This window comes from Enhydra lutris, unplaced genomic scaffold, assembly GCF_002288905.1.
Source record: "Enhydra lutris kenyoni isolate GAN:26980312 unplaced genomic scaffold, ASM228890v2 scaffoldscaffold74, whole genome shotgun sequence".
NCBI classification, from domain to species: domain Eukaryota; kingdom Metazoa; phylum Chordata; class Mammalia; order Carnivora; family Mustelidae; genus Enhydra; species Enhydra lutris.
Window position 1 is genome coordinate 4,777,878 of NW_019154158.1, and position 19,076 is coordinate 4,796,953.

General features: G+C 45.4%; 1 protein-coding gene across 9 annotated transcripts in view; it reads right to left on the reverse strand.

Moving 5' to 3' along the window:
- Positions 1–3,032: 3,032 nt before the first annotated feature.
- The window catches only part of LOC111160175 (OS9, endoplasmic reticulum lectin), a 30,825-nt gene continuing 14,781 nt past the window's right edge, over positions 3,033–19,076 (reverse strand). For 2 of the 9 annotated variants that reach the window (XM_022523073.1, XM_022523070.1), the window contains 9 exons: positions 7,932–8,142; positions 7,724–7,825; positions 7,421–7,521; positions 7,191–7,242; positions 6,421–6,509; positions 5,974–6,207; positions 5,489–5,681; positions 4,096–4,208; positions 3,033–3,822 (listed from right to left, as the gene is read on the reverse strand). In XM_022523073.1, coding sequence (XP_022378781.1) covers positions 3,697–3,822; positions 4,096–4,208; positions 5,489–5,681; positions 5,974–6,207; positions 6,421–6,509; positions 7,191–7,242; positions 7,421–7,521; positions 7,724–7,825; positions 7,932–8,142 — 1,221 coding nt within the window. In that variant the 3' untranslated portion in view covers positions 3,033–3,696. Of the gene's footprint in view, positions 3,823–4,095; positions 4,209–4,380; positions 4,546–5,488; positions 5,682–5,928; positions 6,208–6,420; positions 6,510–7,190; positions 7,243–7,420; positions 7,522–7,723; positions 7,829–7,931; positions 8,143–19,076 lie in introns of all 9 variants that reach the window. The other 7 variants (XM_022523072.1, XM_022523069.1, XM_022523071.1 and 4 more) reach the window with 5 other exon arrangements.

Here is a 19,076-nt window from a genome sequence, read left to right on the forward strand (position 1 = left end):
TGCTGGGGCTGGTGGCAGGACATCAGCTGGTAGGTCAGATACTTCCCCCTGTAGTGAAAGGTCAGAGCAAAAGTAGGGATCCAGGGAGCTGAAAAGTCCATGACTCCCAACATGAACCCCTTTCTGGGAAGGAGCTGGGGTGTGGAACTTAGAGGAGATGACAGGGGAGGGGGCTGCTTAGAGAGGGGGAGAAGCTGGGCTAGCTTTGGTTGAGAGGAGGATCTTTGGAATCAGATCTGATTTTAAAGCCAGGCCTTCCACTTCATGGCTAGGTGGCCTTGGGCAGGTTACCTTGGTGGCACCTGTTTATTGGTAATCTGAACCATCTGTTCAGAGGGACCTGGTGAGGACTCCAGCACTGGCCATGGAGGACTGCCCTAGGGACCTGGTACCAGAAGTAGAGCTCATTATGGTAGGAGCTGGGAAATCTCACAACCGCACAGGTCCCTGGTGTTCACACACTTCATGCCCAGCTGATGGAGTAGACATCTGCCTCCCTCCATGTCCTCTAGGCCACTGAGGCCAGTGCTGCCCCCAACAGCTGCAGTGCTTCCTGGTTCAGCATGAAGCCCATCCTGCTGTCTCTCGTGGGCAGCAGAAAGTGTTTGCTCCAATAGAGGGGCTGGCTGTAGTGGCACTGGCCAGCAGCCAAAGCAGGCTGGGCACAGCCACCACATGTCATTCAATCAATGGCCCTGAGTCTTCTGGTAGAACTTCCAGTAGAGGCTCAGAACCTCCCACCCCACAACGACAGACAACTGCTGGTGTGCCATCAAGCTAACAAGGCGTGGTGGCAGCAGTGGGCCCAGGTCCCAATCACGTGGAGGCCCTTATTACCCAGGATTCTAGGATGGGGACCACCCAGCACAGCAGTCCGACATAGGGAAAGGTGAGCTCAGGGATGCAGGTGCAGTGACATGTACAGAGGCAGGTGTGTATTCTGGGAGGGCAAATCAAAAGAAAGGGGAAGGGGGATGGGGGGGTGACACGACTGGGTGGCTCAGTCGATTGAGTGTCCAACTCTTGATTTCAGCTCAAGTCAGGATCTCAGGGTGGTGGGATTAAGGCCTGTGTCGGGCTCCTTGATGGGCATGGAGCCTGCTTGAGATTCTCTCCTCTCTCCTCCTGCTGCTCCTCCCCCCTCCCTCTCTTAAAAAAAAAAAAAGGGAAGAGAAGGAGTTAACCTCAGGTGGAACACCTGGCTATTCCCTCTTTCAGCTCAGAGACCCTGGACTCCCACAATCCATCTCCACTCTACTTCTTGGTGGCAAAAGTTCACTATCTTTCTCAGAAGCTCGAGTGTGAGAGAGTTTGTGGAGGAAGCAAGGGCCCCAGAGAGCATAGAATTACCACAGGGAGCCACAAGCCAGTGGGGAGTTCCTTTCCTTTCCAGCCAGTGAAGGGTGGTCAGGGTGTCAGCAACCCCACCGCAAATCCCAACACTAAGTAATCCACAGGCTGTTTTTTTTTTTATCATTGGCTCCCTCTTGAGCTTTGTGGGAAATGTGAAGGGTGGAGTGTGTGGGATCACAAAACACCACGCTCTCCGGGTTGTGCACAATAGGACTCTAGAAGGAGACTCCTGGGGGGCTTGCTGAGGAGAGCTGCTGCCCTTTCACATCCAAGCCACCTTCCCAGCTCACCTCGGGTGTCCTCACCTGGATTCCTGCTGCCCCTCTTCACCCCCACTCTTGCCACAAACCGTTGACACACACCCTGCTCCCCTCCTTTTGTTTGCCTTAGCACAGCTGGGACAGACCAACTTTCTCCATGGGAGTTTCACTAAAAGCTAAAGGAAAGCAAAAAGGAATTTCCTATTGAAAGGACAAGATTATTCCACTTAATGAGGTTTCCAGAACTCCGTGTCTATCCTCATCAAATTCCACTGTAGCTTCAGATCAGCTTTCGAGATGCCTTTAAGACTCTTGCCTCCAAGGACCATCTAATGTCTTCAGAACTCAGGAGCTGGTTCATGAGAACTTACCCAGCACTTTCTGTGGGCCTGGTGCTGTGCTAAGAGCATGAAACACACAGTAGGTTCCGCTCAGTACTCAAAACCACCATCGGAGACCAGCATGTTATGCACAACTTACCCGAGAGGAAATAGCACTTGAAAGGTTAAATAAGTCTTTCACAGCCCCGCCGAGTAAAGAGAGGATTTGAACCCAGCACCCCAATTACAGCTGCCTGTGAGCCATGTCTCAGATCTTGCACTGGGGAAGCATTCCTTCCCTGCAAAACCCCCAAAATGGACCTGAGGAAGCAGGGTTTCACAAGTCTTCCCATTTACAGTTCTCCATAAAACAATGTAAGCATAACATGCAAAATAAGCACCCACTGACATTCAGAAAGAAGAGGGCGGGTCTCAGACAACTTTCTTCAACAACAACTGAATCTCACTTTGACTTCTGGAGACCCAAGAGTTCAGTGGGCTCCAGCTTACCTGTGAGTTGGTGCCATCTTCAGCAGGAAAACTGTACCTCTCAGAGATGGACAGCAAGACGAGAAAAAGGGGAGGTGAGGGCCCCCGTGTCTGCACTTGGCAACAGGGAGGAGATGAAGAGACCTACCCAGACCCTCCTGGCCTGGGCACAGTCACAGCTGGAGTAGGCAGGCACTGGGCCTGGTGAAATGACGCCATGTGGCAGGCGGGCACGGGTGCAGGCGGCCAACAGAAGCCACAGGGCGCTATGGTGGGCAGCACATGAAAAGTTACTTTTCAAATGGGGCAACTCCATGCTGTGCACCCCACTTTCCAGATGTGAAGGGGGAAAGAAGGAATAGAAAGAGGAGGAAAAGAAGGGACAACGGGACTACAAGTGCTTCAGTCCTTGGCAGGTCAGCGGGCTTTGTTTCTCTGTCCTGGTCTCTTCCTGTGCGTCCCAGTCCCCACTGGTGTCACCTGGCAGGGGTGGGGGTGGCACAGAATGGGATGGGAGAGTGTGCACCCCACCCTGAGGAGAACACGAAGCCTCAGGTCTATTAGAGCCCCGGCTCCACCCACCCCTGAGAAGAAAACACAGATTGATGGATTGATGGTCCAGTTCTTTATTGAGAAACCTGATTGTTCAAGAACATGGTGGGTGGTTCTGTACCCCACCCTTTTCAGTGGGATCGTGTCAGAGGTGGTGGGCAACTTTCTCCCATTTCCTCAGAAACAGAGGTGAAGGCACCTCAAATTGGAAGCCCGGATTGTAGGGAACAGTGTGGGCAGGGAAAGGAGTAGGGCATCCCGAGCTGATCCAAGGGAAGGCGGTGGCCCCAAAGAGCAGCTCAGGCAGGGTGTGGGGGGCCTGCTGAACTGCCCCACTCTTCTTGCTCTCCCCACCCTCCTTCACTCAAAAGATCTCATCAACTCTCCAGGGAGGGAGGGGAAAGGAACCGACAAGTTAGGGGATGGGTACCAGGGAGCCAGGGAGAAAGTAAGGGGCTGTGGGGAGAAGCCTGGGAGAGTAAACCCCACAGGCCCTCGAGGTCTTGGGTGGCTCTGAGCAGCAGCAGTGGTCGGGGGGTGGCGTGCTCACCCCAGGGCCTCTCTATACCCCCCAGGAGGGAGGCAGCAGGAGGCCAGGTCCACAGCTCAGCTCTACTCTGCTGTTTGGCCTTCAGGGCCCCGGGCGTGGGTGAGGGGAGGAGGAGGCAGGGCCAGTCTAGGCAGGCTCTGGACTCCTTGGCCAGCCGATGGCAGAGGTGGTCTCAGAAGTCAAACTCCTCCAGATCCCCTGTGCCCTCCCCGCCTTGAGAGCCCCACACTCGGCGGTAATTGCTCTCCAGCTCCTTCTGCCGTTGCCGCTCTTTCTGCGCCTCCTCTGCTCCCTGCACCTGCGGGGAGGGCACGTGGTGAGGGGCTGCTGGTGGTGAGGCAAGGGCACGCATGGCGCTAGAGCATCCGGGGACTGGCCGTGTGGGGAGGGCAGGGACCTGGCACCCGCACTTCGCAAGGGAACATCCATCTAGTTGCCAGAAATTCCCGTAGTTCAGAAGGTGGTGAGGCTGGGACTGGCCAGATTGCCCCTGGCCATGCTCTCCACTCCACCGCACTAGAGCGGGGTGAAGGCCTGGAGCTCCAGGGCTGGGGAGTAGGCTGCCTCTCACCAAGATATTGAAGAAAATCTCCTTGAGGTTTCTCGTGTCCTCGTCAGTTAGCCAACGTGCGTCCTCCTCTGTCCCTTCAGCCCCTGGTCGCACGATTTTGATTTCAATTTTCCCTGGAAAGGAGCCGTGAGGGTAGTGAGGGGAAAGGACGGATGGGCGCTTCTGTGCAGGGCCCTCTGCCTCCCAGGTCCCCAGCGAGGTTTCCAGTCCGCCTTGACCCAGCCCCTCCACCTCCAGCAGCAGGCCCTGCCAACAGCTCTGAAGCCAGCCAGCCCCAGGGCCCACCTTCCGCTGTGAGCCCCTCCCTCTCCAGCAGCTCCTTCACCAGCCCCTCGATTTGTTTCAGCTGTGGGTTTTCCCGTTTCATCTCGAGGACAGTCAGATCCTGATTGGGGCCTCCGTGACGGAGCTTGGTGACCCGGACCCGGACTCTGTGCTCAGGATCCTCCTCTTAGAGGGGGAGACACACAGGGAGACACAAAGCAGAGCCGTGACTCCAGGTTAGGGGCGGTGGTGGTCACCTCTCCCCCGGCCATCCACTGGTTTGGGCAGTTTTCCATCACAAACACATAGAGGAATGGGGGCTCAGAATAAATTAATGCCCTCCCCTTCAGGCCTCTACAGCTTCCTCCACCAGCGGCGGCCTCCCTTTCCCCTCCCAGACTGGGAAGTCTCTGCCTGTCCCCCACAGGAAAAATGACTGTGTTTTCTGAAGAAAAATCAGGCCACCCAAGCCAACAAAGAAGTTTTGTTTCTTAAGAAGCAGGTTGGAAAACTGTGGTTTGGTACTCCACATGCTGCTACTCGAAAGACATTCCAGTGTTTATAGAGATAGTGGGATGGACGGTTTGAAAAGAGAATATTCCATTTGGAATGTCTGATCTCATATGACCCTGTGGAAGGGAGATCAGGGAGTGCGAGAAGCAACAGTAACTGCAAGTCTGTCCAGGAAGTCAGTTTAGGAATAGCTGGGCTTGCGTGTCCACACCCCACCAGCTGGGGCCTCCCCCAGCACACGGGGCTCAGTGTTGGTAAGCGGCCTCCTTCCCCCCTGTGTGGTCTTCAGCACACAGGCCTACTTGCAGGCATTGCCTTACTGTCTCCTGACCACCCACTATGCGCCAGGGAAGTGTTAGGCGCTGGGTGCACAGAAGCAAGCCAGAAAACAAGACAGATACACTCCAGAAGCTGCTTCCCAAGAAGATGAATGAATAGGAGGTAACGAGGCAAAGGGATGGAGGCCGTGGGAAGGCAGGTGTGAAAACAGTGTTCCAGAAAGAGGGAAGGGAGTATGCTTTCTCGGAAAGGAAAGAACATGATGCCCTCCAGAGTCCACCAGCTGAGGGACCAAAGACAGTGGGCTTGACTGCCCTCCCTGTCTGACAGCTCCTACCTGCTGTTTTGGGGGAAGGGGTAGGCTTTTTGGGGACAACCCTCCTTTTCCTGTGCTTCTTCTGTGCCAGCTCTGGACTCTGTTTTTCCTCCAGCCTTTTGATGAGTTTGTTGAGAGTGGATGTCAGGGCCAGCATTGCCCGATCGCGCTCAGATTCCTTCTTCAACCCGTCTGGGTCCAGCTCCTTCTCTGTCTGGAATGCCCAAAGCAGGAGCGGAGAGTCAAGGGTCTGGGGGGTGAAAGTCAGTGATCCACGCTCTACAGAAGAGCACTAGTTAAGTTTCAGCCCTCTCTTGGGTCCCCCTTCCCTACTGTCCCCCTTTCATTAAGTAAACAACCTCCCAGAGGCTGCCCTGTGCTCCGTTTGGGCCCCTCTGCCCACCCTGCCTCAGCCCACAGGGCAGTGGGCCAGTGCACACGGGAGCAAGGGCCACACGCACCTCCTGGATGATGTTCTCCAGTTCCCGCTCCATGCCAGCCTTCACCTCTGACCGGAGCCGCTCGCGGTCGGACGGGAGCAGTATCCCTTCCAGTTCCTTCTCAAACTCTCCCAGTAACTGCTGTTCATCCTCATCTTCATCTTCCTCCTCCTCCTCTTCCTCCTCTTCCTCCACCTCGTTCTGATGGTCTGTGTCACTCTTTTCCTTCAACTCTGCTTCCCTCTGAGGGCCTTCAGCGGCATCCTCTGCAGGCTGCTCTGGGCCTCCGTTTGGCCTCCCCTGGGTGGATGGGGACCGGAAGAAAGAGGTGGACAGTTGCGGTTTCAGCAGAAACACAGTGGCCGGAGCGCACTGGCGGGGGTCTCGGGAGGGGGAAAGAAAGGGAGTCACCCACGCTGGGCTTACTGCAGGCCCCGGTCAGGGGCGGTTGGCTAAGTGCTCCCTACAGGGAGGCGAGGTGGGCTCTCTCCCTCCCTTAAGCAGGGCGCATACCTTTTTTGCGCCACCTTTCAGCTCCTCTATCAATCGAATCAAGTCCGCAGGACTCCGGATGACTTTGACCTGCACATTGTTCTGAAAATCTGCAATGAAAGACCAGGAGTGAACCAGTTGTGTCCTAAATTCTATTTTGATTTCCTAAGGAGAGGAGAGGAGGAGACCATGGAAGGACACGGTCCCAGCCTCCAGGAGCCACCTGTCTGGTCAGTGAGCTAGGGGCCAACGTAACCCCCCCAGAGAGCACTGTCCTAAGGGGGACCAACAGGTGAGAGAGGGAACACTAACAAGCTGCTGGCGAGGGCACCACTGAGCCCCACTGGTAATGACTCCAGTTTTTAGGACTACAGAAGAGATTCTGAGGCCACAGGCTCCTCTTCCCTGGATACTGTTCTCCTCTTTCCACAAATATAAACTATTGTCGACTGTGTTCCAGGCACTGTGCTATGAACTACAGACTCATTCTCATTTAATCTCACAACCACCCTGTAAGGTAGGGGTATTACCCACTGTTGGGGGTGAGGAAATTGAGGTTAAGTGAAATCACCCAGGATTACAAAGTCAGCAAGCTGTGGAACCACTGTGTCCTGCTATCTCCCTAGAACAGAACTGCTGTCTGCCAACAGTATTACCTCCTGTAAAAATGAATTCGATGCTGGCCTGGCAGCCCAAACTCCCCAACCAATGTTTACCTCCACCCCACCCCCACCCCCGCCAACCTCAGAATACATGCAAACCAGGAAAGGAGACAGGAACGGTTCGCTCACCTTGGGGAGGGGCAGGAGCTGGATCTGCTGTCTCAATGTTGGGTTCCTGCTCCTGATGAGGAGAAAAGGGTAGAGTCAAGTACACTAGCGTGTTTATGCCTACCACACTCTTAAGGTGGTGGTTCTGGGTAGATCCTGGCCTCCCTAGACCAGTATAGGTCATCTCGTGATGACTGCAGCTCGCCCAGGGCCAGCCTCATCAGAGCAATGGCCGGGAAGCTGGCTCTCACCTCAGCCTGAGCCTCCTCCACCCGAGGGGTCTGCTCCTCTGGCTCATGAAGCATCTTCCAGAAATCTGATTCCTTACTCTCGTCCTTGGTGGGGTGTGCACCTGGGATACAGAGAACAGGGAGGAATTGGAAGGAAGAGAGAAATGGAAGGGACCAAGCAGAATGGGGTCCATTCTCCTTCACTATTGCTAAGGAATCAGGACCCACTTCCTCCCCACCCCCAACAGTCAGTCCAGGACAGTAAGACTGGGGAAGGGAAGGACCAGAGAGAGGTGTCGTGGAACAGGACTAACAAGGTCCTACCTGCTCTCTTTGAGGGCCCTGCTCCCAGCTGGACCTCGCTCCACATGTGCGGCTCCAGGTCTTGCAGCTCCTCAAGGACTTTATCCCCATATTGCTTGGAGTCTACTGAGAAACAGCATGTGGGCAGGACAAGGCCACCCGCCTCTGGGCTCTCAATCCCTTATCTTCTGCTGGTCCCTCCCTGTATCTCGCCCTTCTCATTACTCACCAGCTTGCCTCTGAATGTAGGCCATGTACTCCTCAGGCTGCAGAGCAGGGTGACAGAGAATGGCCTGGGGGGCGGCACTGGGTGGGGGCCGGAGCAGAGGGTGGGGGCACAGCCGAGGTGTCCGAATGGTCAGCACATAAGAGCAGGACAAGGGCTCATCCACACGATCAATGTAGTCCCCAGAAATACCAGCACCCTCGTCACAGAGGAACTGCCAGGACAGAGAGGGTGGACAAACAGTAATGACCACTACCCGTGAGTTTTTGTTCTTGCAGCAGCCACTTGTTCCCGAGCACGAACTGTGTGTCTGGCGCTGTGCCTACACCGTGCGGACGACACTTTACAGACACCAGCTCTGTTAATCATCACAAAACCTAGCGAGGGACGGATTAGTATCTCAGGTTTGTGGCTCAAAAAACCGAGTTTTGACTCGGATAAGGGACTCGGTCAGGCTGACCACTGGTAAGTGGTAAAAACAGGTATTGATTTCAGGCAGCTTCCCTGTGGATAAACAGCCAGTTTGTGTTTCCCATTCTTCCTCTATATAAATACGGCGTATATATCCTTGCATGCACTTGAGATACAGATATGATACAGCTGACCCTTGAACAATGTGGGGGGGTTAGAGACACTGACCTCCCTCTCCACAGTCAAAAATCTGCCCAGAACTTCCGACACCGCCCCACCCCAGCTTCACTACTAAGAGCAAGAGCCATAAGAGCTCACTTTTTACTGCGATCTACAATTTACTGGAGACACACTGCTCCTGCAGACATGATGAGCGTCCCAGAGGTTTGAGCAGACACCCGCAACACCTGAGCTCATCCCAACAGCAACAGGAGGTGGCTTCGAAAGCATTACAGTCGTCCAGTATGTCCTGTGGTTTTATGCTGTTATGATTTAATACGGCATCCTTGTTTGTTTACACCTCTCTATACTGCAGATGATACCATATATGGTCTGTAAGTTTGTGCATAAGTTTTGATAAATTTTAACATCTGTAATAGATTTGGGTATATTTTATGGTAGCAAATGGTAAAATAGACTACTACCTACATATATTTCATGCATTCATGACATACCTAACTTAATTTTTTCAATCCTTCTGAGCTACGTGGTTCATCTGGGAGTTTTTTCAAATTGTCATAAATCTCCAAAAACCATTTCCAATATATTTATTGAAAGTAAATATAAGTATGCCCACACAGTTCAGACTTGTGTCTGTGTTGGTCAAGGGTCAACTGTACTTATATGTATTTGAAATATATATATTCTTTTTTTGTGTGTACTCATGTACATATGTGTAAGTATATAAATGTATATATATATAAATATATATAAATAAATATATAAATGTAAATATATAAATGATTAAAATTTTTCCCAGCAAAAGACAAGAAAGAAAAACAGACCTCAAATCAGTAACTTAACCTTCTACCTTAAATCACTAGAAAAAGAAAAGCAAACTAAACCCGAAGCAAGCAGAGGGAAGGAAGTTACACAGATCTGAACAAAAGTAAGTGAAATAGAGAATAGAAAAACAACAGAGAAAAATCAATGAAACTAAAAGTTGTTTTGAAAAGATCAGTAAGTGACAAAACTTCAGCTAGACTTACCAAGAAAAAAAGAGAAGACTCAAATTAGTATAACCAGGAATGAAAGAGGGGATACTACTATTTACTTTACAGAAATAAAAAAGGATTGTAAAGAAATACTATGAACACCTACATGCCAACAAATCAGATAACTTAGATGAAATGGACCCATTTCTAGAAAGACACAACTACCAAAACTGATTCAAGAAGAAATAGACAACATGAATAGGCGCATAACAAGTAAAGAGATTAAATTAGTAATCCAGAAACTAACCACACAGAAAAGCCTGGGCCAGATGGGTCTACTGGTGAATTCTACCAAATATTTATTTATTTATTTATTTATTTTTAAGATTTTATTTATTTGACAGACAGAAATCACAAGTAGGCAGAGAGGCAGGCAGAGAGAGAGGGGGAAGCAGGCTCCCCGCTGAGCAGAGAGCCCGATGCGGGGCTCGATCCCAGGACCCTGGGATCATGACCTGAGCCAAAGGCAGACGCCCAACTGTCTGAGCCACGCAGGTGCCCCAGCATTTGACTTTTTAGCTAACTCAGGTCTTGATCTCAGGGTCAGGAGTTCAAACCCCTCTTAATATTAATACTTATTATTAAGATACCAATTTTCCCTCAAACTGATCTTTACATTCAATGCAATCCCCACCAAAATTCTAGCTGGTTTCATTGTGGAAATTAACTAACTGATCCTAAAATTCTTATGAAAATTCAAGGGACTCCAAATAGCCAAAATAATCTGGGAAAAGAACAAAGTTGGAGAACTTACACTGATTTTTAAAACTTGCTACAAAACTACAATAATCCAGGGGCACCTGGGTGGCTCAGTGGGTTAAAGCCTCTGCCTTTGGCTCAGGTCATGATCCCAGGGTCCTGGGATCGAGCCTCGCATCAGACTCTCTGCTCAGCGGAGAGCCTGCTTCCTCCTCTCTCTCTGCCTGCCTCTCTGCCTACTTGTGATCTCTATCCAAAGGGAAAAAAAAAAAGACTACAATAATCCAGACAGTGTTAGTACTAACATAAAGACAGATACATAGACCAATGATAGATAGATAGATAGATAGATAGATAGATAGAATTTAGAGTCCAGAAATTTATTTACCTTTACTTTCATCATCTTCTTTTTTTTAAGGTAACCAAGATAATTCAATGGGAATCATCTTTTCAACAAATGACGGTGGGTCAACTGGATATTTATGTGCAAAAAAAAAAAAAAAAAAAAAAAAAGGAGTTGGACCCCTACCTCCTACTATATACAAAATTAACTCAAAATGGATCAAAGACCTAAATATAAAACTATAACATTTTCAGGAGAAAATATAGGTGCAAGTCTTCATGGCCTTAGATGAGCCAGCTAATGGTTTATTTGATAGGACATCAAAGGCACAAGCAACAACAACAACAACAACAAAAATAGGTAAACTGGAATTCATCAAAATTAAAAACTTTTGTGCTACAAAGGACACCATCAAGAATGTGAAATGACGGGCGCCTGGGTGGCTCAGTAGGTTAAAGCCTCTGCCTTTGGCTTGGGTCATGATCCCAGGGTCCCGGGATTGAGTCCCACATCGGGCTCTCTGCTCGGCGGGGAACCTGCTTCCTCCTCTCTCTCTGCCTCCTTCTCTGCCTACTTGTGATCTCTGTCTGTCAAATAAATAAATAGAATCTTAAAAAAAAAAAAAAGAATGTAAAATGACAACTCAAAGAATGGGAGAAAATATTTGTAAATCATTTATCTGATAAAACTTGTATCCAGAATATACAAAGAAATCTTCCAACTCAATAATAAAAAAACACATAACGCAGCTTAAAAACAGACAAAGGATCTGTAGACAACTCTCCAAAGAAAACACACAATTTGCTAATAAAGCACGTGAAAAGATGAACCATGTCTTTTACCATGGGGGAAATGCAAATCAAAACCACAATGAAGTACCACTTCACACTCACTAGCATAGTTATAGTTTAAAAGAGAAAAGCAAATATTGGGGTATCTGGGGGGCTCAGTCGGTTAAGAGGCCGCCTTCAGCTCAGGTCATGATCCCAGGGTCCTGAGGTCGAGGCCCGCATGGGGCTCCTTACTCGGCAGGGAGCCTACTTCTCCTTCTCCCTCTACCTGCCGCTCCCCCTACTTGTGCTCTCTCTGTGTCAAATGAATGAATAAAATCTTAAAATAAATAAATAAATAAATAATTTTAAAGAGAAATAAAAGCAAGTGTTGGTGAGGATGTAGAGAAACCCTCATATACTACTCAAGGGGCTGTAAGATGGTTGCTACTGCTTTGGGAAAAGTGTGGCAGTTTCTCCAAGAGTTTTCCATATGATCCAGCAGCTCTACTCTTTGGTATCTACCAAGAGAAATGAAAAGCTATGTCCCCGCAAAATCTTGTCCACAAATGTCAAAAGCAGCATTGCTTTTAACTAAGAAAGGCAAATAACCCAAATGTCCACCAAGTGATGACTAGATGAACAGAACATGGAACAGTTCTTGGCAATAACACGTGAGAAAGTACTGGTGATGCTACCCATAGATGATCCTCGAACACACGGTAAGTGAAAGAAGCCAGACACAAAGGTCACACACTGTATGGTTCCAGTCACATGAAATGTCTAGAAAAGGCAAATCTGTAGAGACAAAAAGATGAGACATTGTCTAGAAGTCTGGAGTGGGGGGTGTGGTCATGGGGACAGTTTGATGGAGAGTAACTGCAATGAGTAGGGACTTTCTTTTAGGGTAAGGAAGATGATCTGAAGGTAACTGTGGTGATGATGGCACAATTCTGAATATACCACACACCACCAAATCACACGCTGAATTGTATGGCATGTGACTTATATCTTTATAAAAACTCAGAGAAAAACACTACTAACTTCTTACTCAAGTGAAAGAAAAGATGGCATGATTAAGACAAAATGAAAGAAAAGAAAGGAGAGAAAAAGAAAACAGATAAAACAAAAGAAAGCATAAAGTAAAATGTGAGATGTAAATCCAAATATATATATATATATATATATAAAATAAATGGTTAAAATTTTCTAAAAACACAACCATATGCTGTTTACAGAACACATTTAAGACATAAGAATATAGAAAGGCAAGGAGCACCTGGGTGGCTCAGTGGGTTAAAGCCTCTGCCTTTGGCTTGGGTCATGATCCCAGGGTCCTGGGATTGAGCCCCGCATCAGGCTCTCTGCTCAGCGGGGAGCCTGCTTCCCCCTCTCTCTCTCTGCCTGCCTCTCTGCCTACTTGCGATATCTGTCAAATAAATAAATAAAATCTTAAAAGAAAAGAATATAGAAAGGCTAAAAGTAAAAGGATGAAAAAATAAAGTAAACAACTCAATGAAAGCTATTATATGGTTCTATTACCACACAAGAGACTATAAGCAAAAAAATTAAGACAGAAAAGGTCAATTCATAATTTTAAAAATTCAACTTATGAGGAAGATAATTTAAATTGTATGTAATTCTTTATCTTCTTTATTGTCTGTCTCTCCCAACTAGAGCAGGAATTTCTGTCCTTTTTTGTTCACCAAAATATCCTTAGCAACTACAACAGTGCCTGGCATGTAGAAGACCTTAATAAACATTTGTTGAGGGTGCCTGCATGGCTCAGTCATTGAGCATCTGCCTTTGGCTCAGGTCATGACCCCAGAGTCCTGGGATTGAGTCCCACATTGGGCTCCCTGCTCATAGGGAAGCCTGCTTCTCCCTCTCCCACTCCTCCTGCCTGTGTTCCTTCTCCAGCTGTTTCTCTCTCTCTGTTAAATAAATAAATAAAATCTTTAAAAACAAACAAACAAACAACAATTTGTTGAAGAAATTAATACATTGCCCCAATATACAGAAAGCAATAATAGACAGAATAATAATGAATAAATTTAAAGAATAAGGAATAACAGACAAATCAATAATTATAGCAGAAGACAAATCAGTAAAGATACAAATGACTGAACAGCACAATTAATAATCATGACCTGAAAGACATACAGAAAACACTGTACCTAACAACAGCGTACACCTTCCTCTCCATCACAAAGAAACATTTAGAGAAACTGACATATACTGGACCATTCAACAAGTCTCAGCAAATTTAAAGGACTAAAATGGTACAACTATCAAATAATCTACGTAATTTTGAGATATATAAGAAAATCAGGGAAACCTGAAGATACTGAATATTTGATAATAATAAGGAGTTACTGTTAATATTTAGTGTATTGTAGTTATGTCTTTAAAAGTGTTTTTTTTTAAAAGATTTTATTTATTTGACAGAGAGAAATCACAAGTAGGCAGAGAGGCAGGCAGAGAGAGAGGAGGAAGCAGGCTCCCCGCGGAGCAGAGAGCCCAATGCGGGGCTCGATCCCAGGACCCTGAGATCATGACCTGAGCCGAAGGCAGAGGCTTTAACCCACTGAGCCACCCAGGCGCCCCAAAAGTGTTTTTTTTTTTTAAAGATTTATTTGTTTGAGAGAGAGAGAGAATGAACATGTGAGAGGGGGTTGAGGCAGAGGGAGAAGGAGAGACAGAATCTCAAGCAGACTCCATGCTAAGCAGATATCATGACCTGAGCGGAAACCAAGAGTCGGACACTGAACTGACTGAGCCACTCAGGGGCCCCTAAAAGAGCTTTAACCTTATAGGGATAAATACAGAAATATTTATGGATGAAATGATATCTGTAATTTACTTCCAAGTAGTTTGAGAGTAGAGGAGGTAGTGAAGTGAGGTGGGCAAGAAGATAGATAAAATTAAACTGGCCATATTTGTTGAAACTAGATGATCACAGGGGGTCATTGTACAATTATCTATGATTTTATATGTTTCCAACTTTCCAAAATAAAGGTTTTACAAGGACAATCTTAAATACATTTAATCTGTACCCAGCATTTATGCTTTCAAGATATATTTACACATGAATATATGTATAATGTAATAATCTGTTAATAACAACAAAAAGTGGGTGGAAAACTATTTACTCAGTACAGCAATGATGACAAAATGATGGAACATTCATCCAGCCATATAATATGCAGATGTAAAAATTTTTAAAAAGCTCTAGATATGAGGCCATTGAAAGATCTCTAAGAATTATTGTCAAGATATGTAAAAACAAGGTGCAGAACATGTGTTTAATATACTGTATGTTGTGTATAAAAAAAAGAGAGAAAAAGAAATAAGATTCTCTAGTCATAACTGCTTGTGAACCACAAAGAAAGGCTGGAAGTGTGCATAAAACACTAAGAGCAAGGTGACCTGTAGGGAGTGGGTGGGCACTATGGGAACTGAGCAGGTGGGAGGTTAAGTTTGGGAGGGGGAGTTTTCCTAGTACAAAAATTTCTATATTTTCTAAGTTTTGAATCATGGGAAAGTATTATCCGTTTAAAATTTAGATAAAGATACAAATCAAAACCAATGAGATACCACCTCACACCAGTCAGAATGGCTAAAATTAACAAGTCAGGAAATGACAGATGTTGGCGAGGATGTGGAGAAAGGGGAACCCTCCTACACTGTTGGTGGGAATTCAAGCTGGTGCAGCCACTCTGGAAAACAGTTTGGAGGCTCCTCAAAAAGTTGAAAATAGAGCTATCTTATGACCCAGCAATAGCACTGCTGGGTATTTACCCCAAAGATACAATGTAATGATTCAAAGGGGCAAGTGCACCCCAAAGTTTATAATAGCAATGTCCACAATAGCCAAACTATGGAAAGAGCCCAGATGTCTATCAACAGAAGAATAGATAAAGAAGATGAGGTATAGACATACTATGGACTACTACTCAGCCATCAAAAAACGAAATCTTGCCATTTACAACAACGTGGATGGAACTAGAAGGTATTGCACTAAGCAAAATAAGTCAAACAGAAAAAGACAATTATCATATGATCTCACTCATATGTGGAATTTAAGAAATGAAACAGAGGGTCATAGGAGAAGAGAGGGAAAAATAAAACAAGATGAAATCAGAGAGGGAGACAAACCATGAGAGACTCTTGATCATAGGAAACAAACTGAGCGCTGCTGGAGGGGAGGGAGGTTGAAAAAAAAAAGAAATTTAGGTAAAGAAATTTAAAATAGCCATAAAAATGTATAATAACTAAAGTAGTGCTTGGAGAGAAATTTATAAGAAATGTTTACTAAAAAGGAAAAGCTGAAAATGAAGGAGTTAAGCATTCATTTCAAGAAGTTAAAAATGGAATAGTAAAATAAACTCAAGAAAGCAGAAGGAAGGAAAATAAAGACTGGACATTAATAAAATAGAAAGCAAATGCAATACAGAAACTCAACAGAGCCAAAATAGTTGGTTCTCTAAAAAGAGTAATACAACTGACCAAGCTCTGGTGAGACTAACCAATAGCAAAACAGGCAAACAAAACAAAACCAAACCCCTGAGGAATGGAAAGTGGAACCTAATCACAGATGCCACAGGGATTAAAAAGATAATAGAAGGGTATCATGAACAACTTTATGACAATAAATCTGAAAAATCAGATGAAATGGATAAATTCCTTAAAAATACACATCACTATAACTGACACAAAGAAATAGAAAACTTTGAATATTCCTAAAATTGCTAAAGAAAAACGAGTTGAAAGTCTTTGCACAATGACAATGTAGACCAACACGATTTTCCAGGTATATTCTAGCAAACACTCAAGGACGAAAAGACTGCAATCTTGAGGCACCTGTGTGGCTTAGCCAGTTAAGAGTCTGACTCTTGATCTCAGCCCAGATCTTGATCTCAGGGTCATGAGCTCAAGCCCCACGCTGGTGTGGGCCTACTTTAAAAAAACTGCAATCTTAAACATTCTTTGGAGTATAGAAAAAGTAGAATATTTTTAAACTCATCTCTTCTGAGGCGAGCATAACCTTGTTACCAAAACTTGGTAAGGATGGAACTAGAAGGAAAAACTACAAGTCAATCTCTCTCAAGAGATATATATACAGAGACCTTTAAAAAGCAGCAAACTGAATCCAGCAAGTTCTAAAAAGAATAGTCAAGAATAATATATATGACCAAACTGGGTTCATCTCAGCAATGCAAAATTGGTTTAACATTAGAAAATCAACGGAGCATTTAATTTCAAATGAAGCTTTGGCTTAATATTACGATATCAATTAAGTACACTAGTTTTTTTTTTTAAGATTTTTTTTAATTTATCCATTTGACAGAGATTACAAGTAGGCAGAGAGGCAGGCAGAGGGAGAGAGAGGAGAAAGCAGGCTCCCTGCTGAGCAGAGAGCCCAATGCGGGGCTCGATCCCAGGACTCTGGGATCATGACCTGAGCCGAAGGCAGAGGCCCCAACCCACTGAACCACCCAGGCGCCCCTAAGTACACTAGTTTAAATCAGTTCCGTATTAATACATTCTCGAAAGAATGATCAGTTCTTAGGAATCAGTGAAAGGTGAATTAAATTCATCATGAGGTACCATGACAGAGCCAATAAATCAGTAAAAATTTGAAAGTCTAGTAATAAAGATTGGCCAGGACGTGGAATGCTGGGAAGTCATACTGCAGTAAGAATATAATGGGAACCAAAACTTAGGTAAATATCCTGCAATGCCAAATAAAGTAGAATAGGGGCTCACCTTCATATCCTGTGACCCGGCAATGGTTCACCCAGACAAAATTCTCATTCAAGAGATCCTTGCACTTCATACTAGGAGACACTTAAAAGAATGTTGTACATAGCAGCAGGTTTTAGTAATAGCAGAAAACTGGGAACAACCCAAATGTCTGTGAAAGGTAATCCGGATGAAAAGAAGATGAACTACACAAAGGAATATGCTACAGGCCTGTGAGCATGTGCACCGCAGCTCCCACCCTTGACGGGGCTGGATCTCAAACCCCAGATTTCCTTGTGTGCACTCTGCATGTTTTCATACAATAGGATACCGTTTTTATAAAGTTCAGAAGAAGGAGGCTAAATTAAATGAGATGCATACACAGATGGCAAAACTCTAGAGAAAAGCAAAGGATTTCTCCTCACAAAATTAGGAGAGCTGTTAGCTCTGTGGTAAAGGGAGAGAGAGGGATATGTTGTGTGGGGACACAGGGGAACTTTTAAGGTGCTCTCAGCATTCTTTCATAACCTAAGGCGATTGGATGGGTATTTCCTTTATTCATTCAGACACGACAGATGCATGTTTTTGTTTTTGTTTTTTAAAGATTTTATTTATTTATTTGACAGATAGAGATCACAAGTAGGCAGAGAGGCAGGCAGAGAGAGAAGAGGAAGCAGGCTCCCCGCCGAGCAGAGAGCCCTATGCGGGGCTCGATCCCAGGACCCTGGGACCACGACCTGAGCCGAAGGCAGAGGCTTTAACCCACTGAGCCACCCAGGCGCCCCCAGATGCATGTTTTATACCATTTTATGTATTGTGGTATATTTCAGTGTTTTTTTTTTAATGTGATGTGGAAAAAAATGACCACAACATTAAGGACAAGAAGAATAGAAGAAAATAATTTACCATGAAGATATCACAATTCTGAATTTATACGCATCTACCACAGTCTCAAAATGAGGAAGGAAAATTTAACAAAATCGCCAAATCCACCATCACGGTGAAAATTTTAATATACCTCTTTCAATAATTGGCCACCAGAACAAAACAAAATTAGTAGAAAACTTGACCAAAACAATTAGTCTTGAACTGAATAGAGAAAACACATGGTTTCAAGCACACCAGGACAATTTTTTAAAGTTCACCAGAGAAAGTCAATAATCCCCAACGAATCACTGACACAACAGCATAAAATGAGAAATCAATAGCAATTATATAAAAACAACAAAAATAAAACACAGCTGTTTAGAAATATAACAAGCATAAATCTAAAGTAAGTTCTCAAGCAAAGTGCAAGTAACAATGAAAATGGAAACACTGGATATGGACAGCTTTCTCCATGCATGATTAGGAAAGAAGAAAGTGAATTTCTATTATGGACGAAGGGACAATCTATTATACAAAGAGTTCTTATAAGTTTAGAAGAAAGAGAACAATAATCCATTAGGAAAATGAGCAAAGAAGTTGGATGGTTGAAAGAAGAGTAAAGGTTAAAAAGAAATGGCTCTTAAATAGGAGTTAAGATTATTTACCTTTTCCTAAGATAAATGTAAGTTAAAATGATACCAAGAAAGCACTGCTTATCTTATGCCTATTTGATGACTGGCCAAAATCTACAAGTTTAAAAATACTCTGGGTTGGCAGAGCTGTAGGGGAACTGGCATTCTCATACATTGCTGGAGGCAGAGTAATTTACCTAAGCAGGGTAACTTGGCAGTATGTATCAGAATCACACACGTCTACTTCCAGGAATTTAACCTACATATATTCTGTAGGTACAAGGTTATTCACTGTAGCACTTTTGTGTTAGTAAGACTTAAAACAACCTAAATGTGCATCAACAGGGAACTATTTAGTCAAATGATAGCACAGTGTATAAGAGAATAATAGCAACTATAAAAAAGAACAAGAGTGAGGCTCCTGGGTGGCTCAGTCAGTTAAGCATCCTCTTCTTAATTTCAGCTCA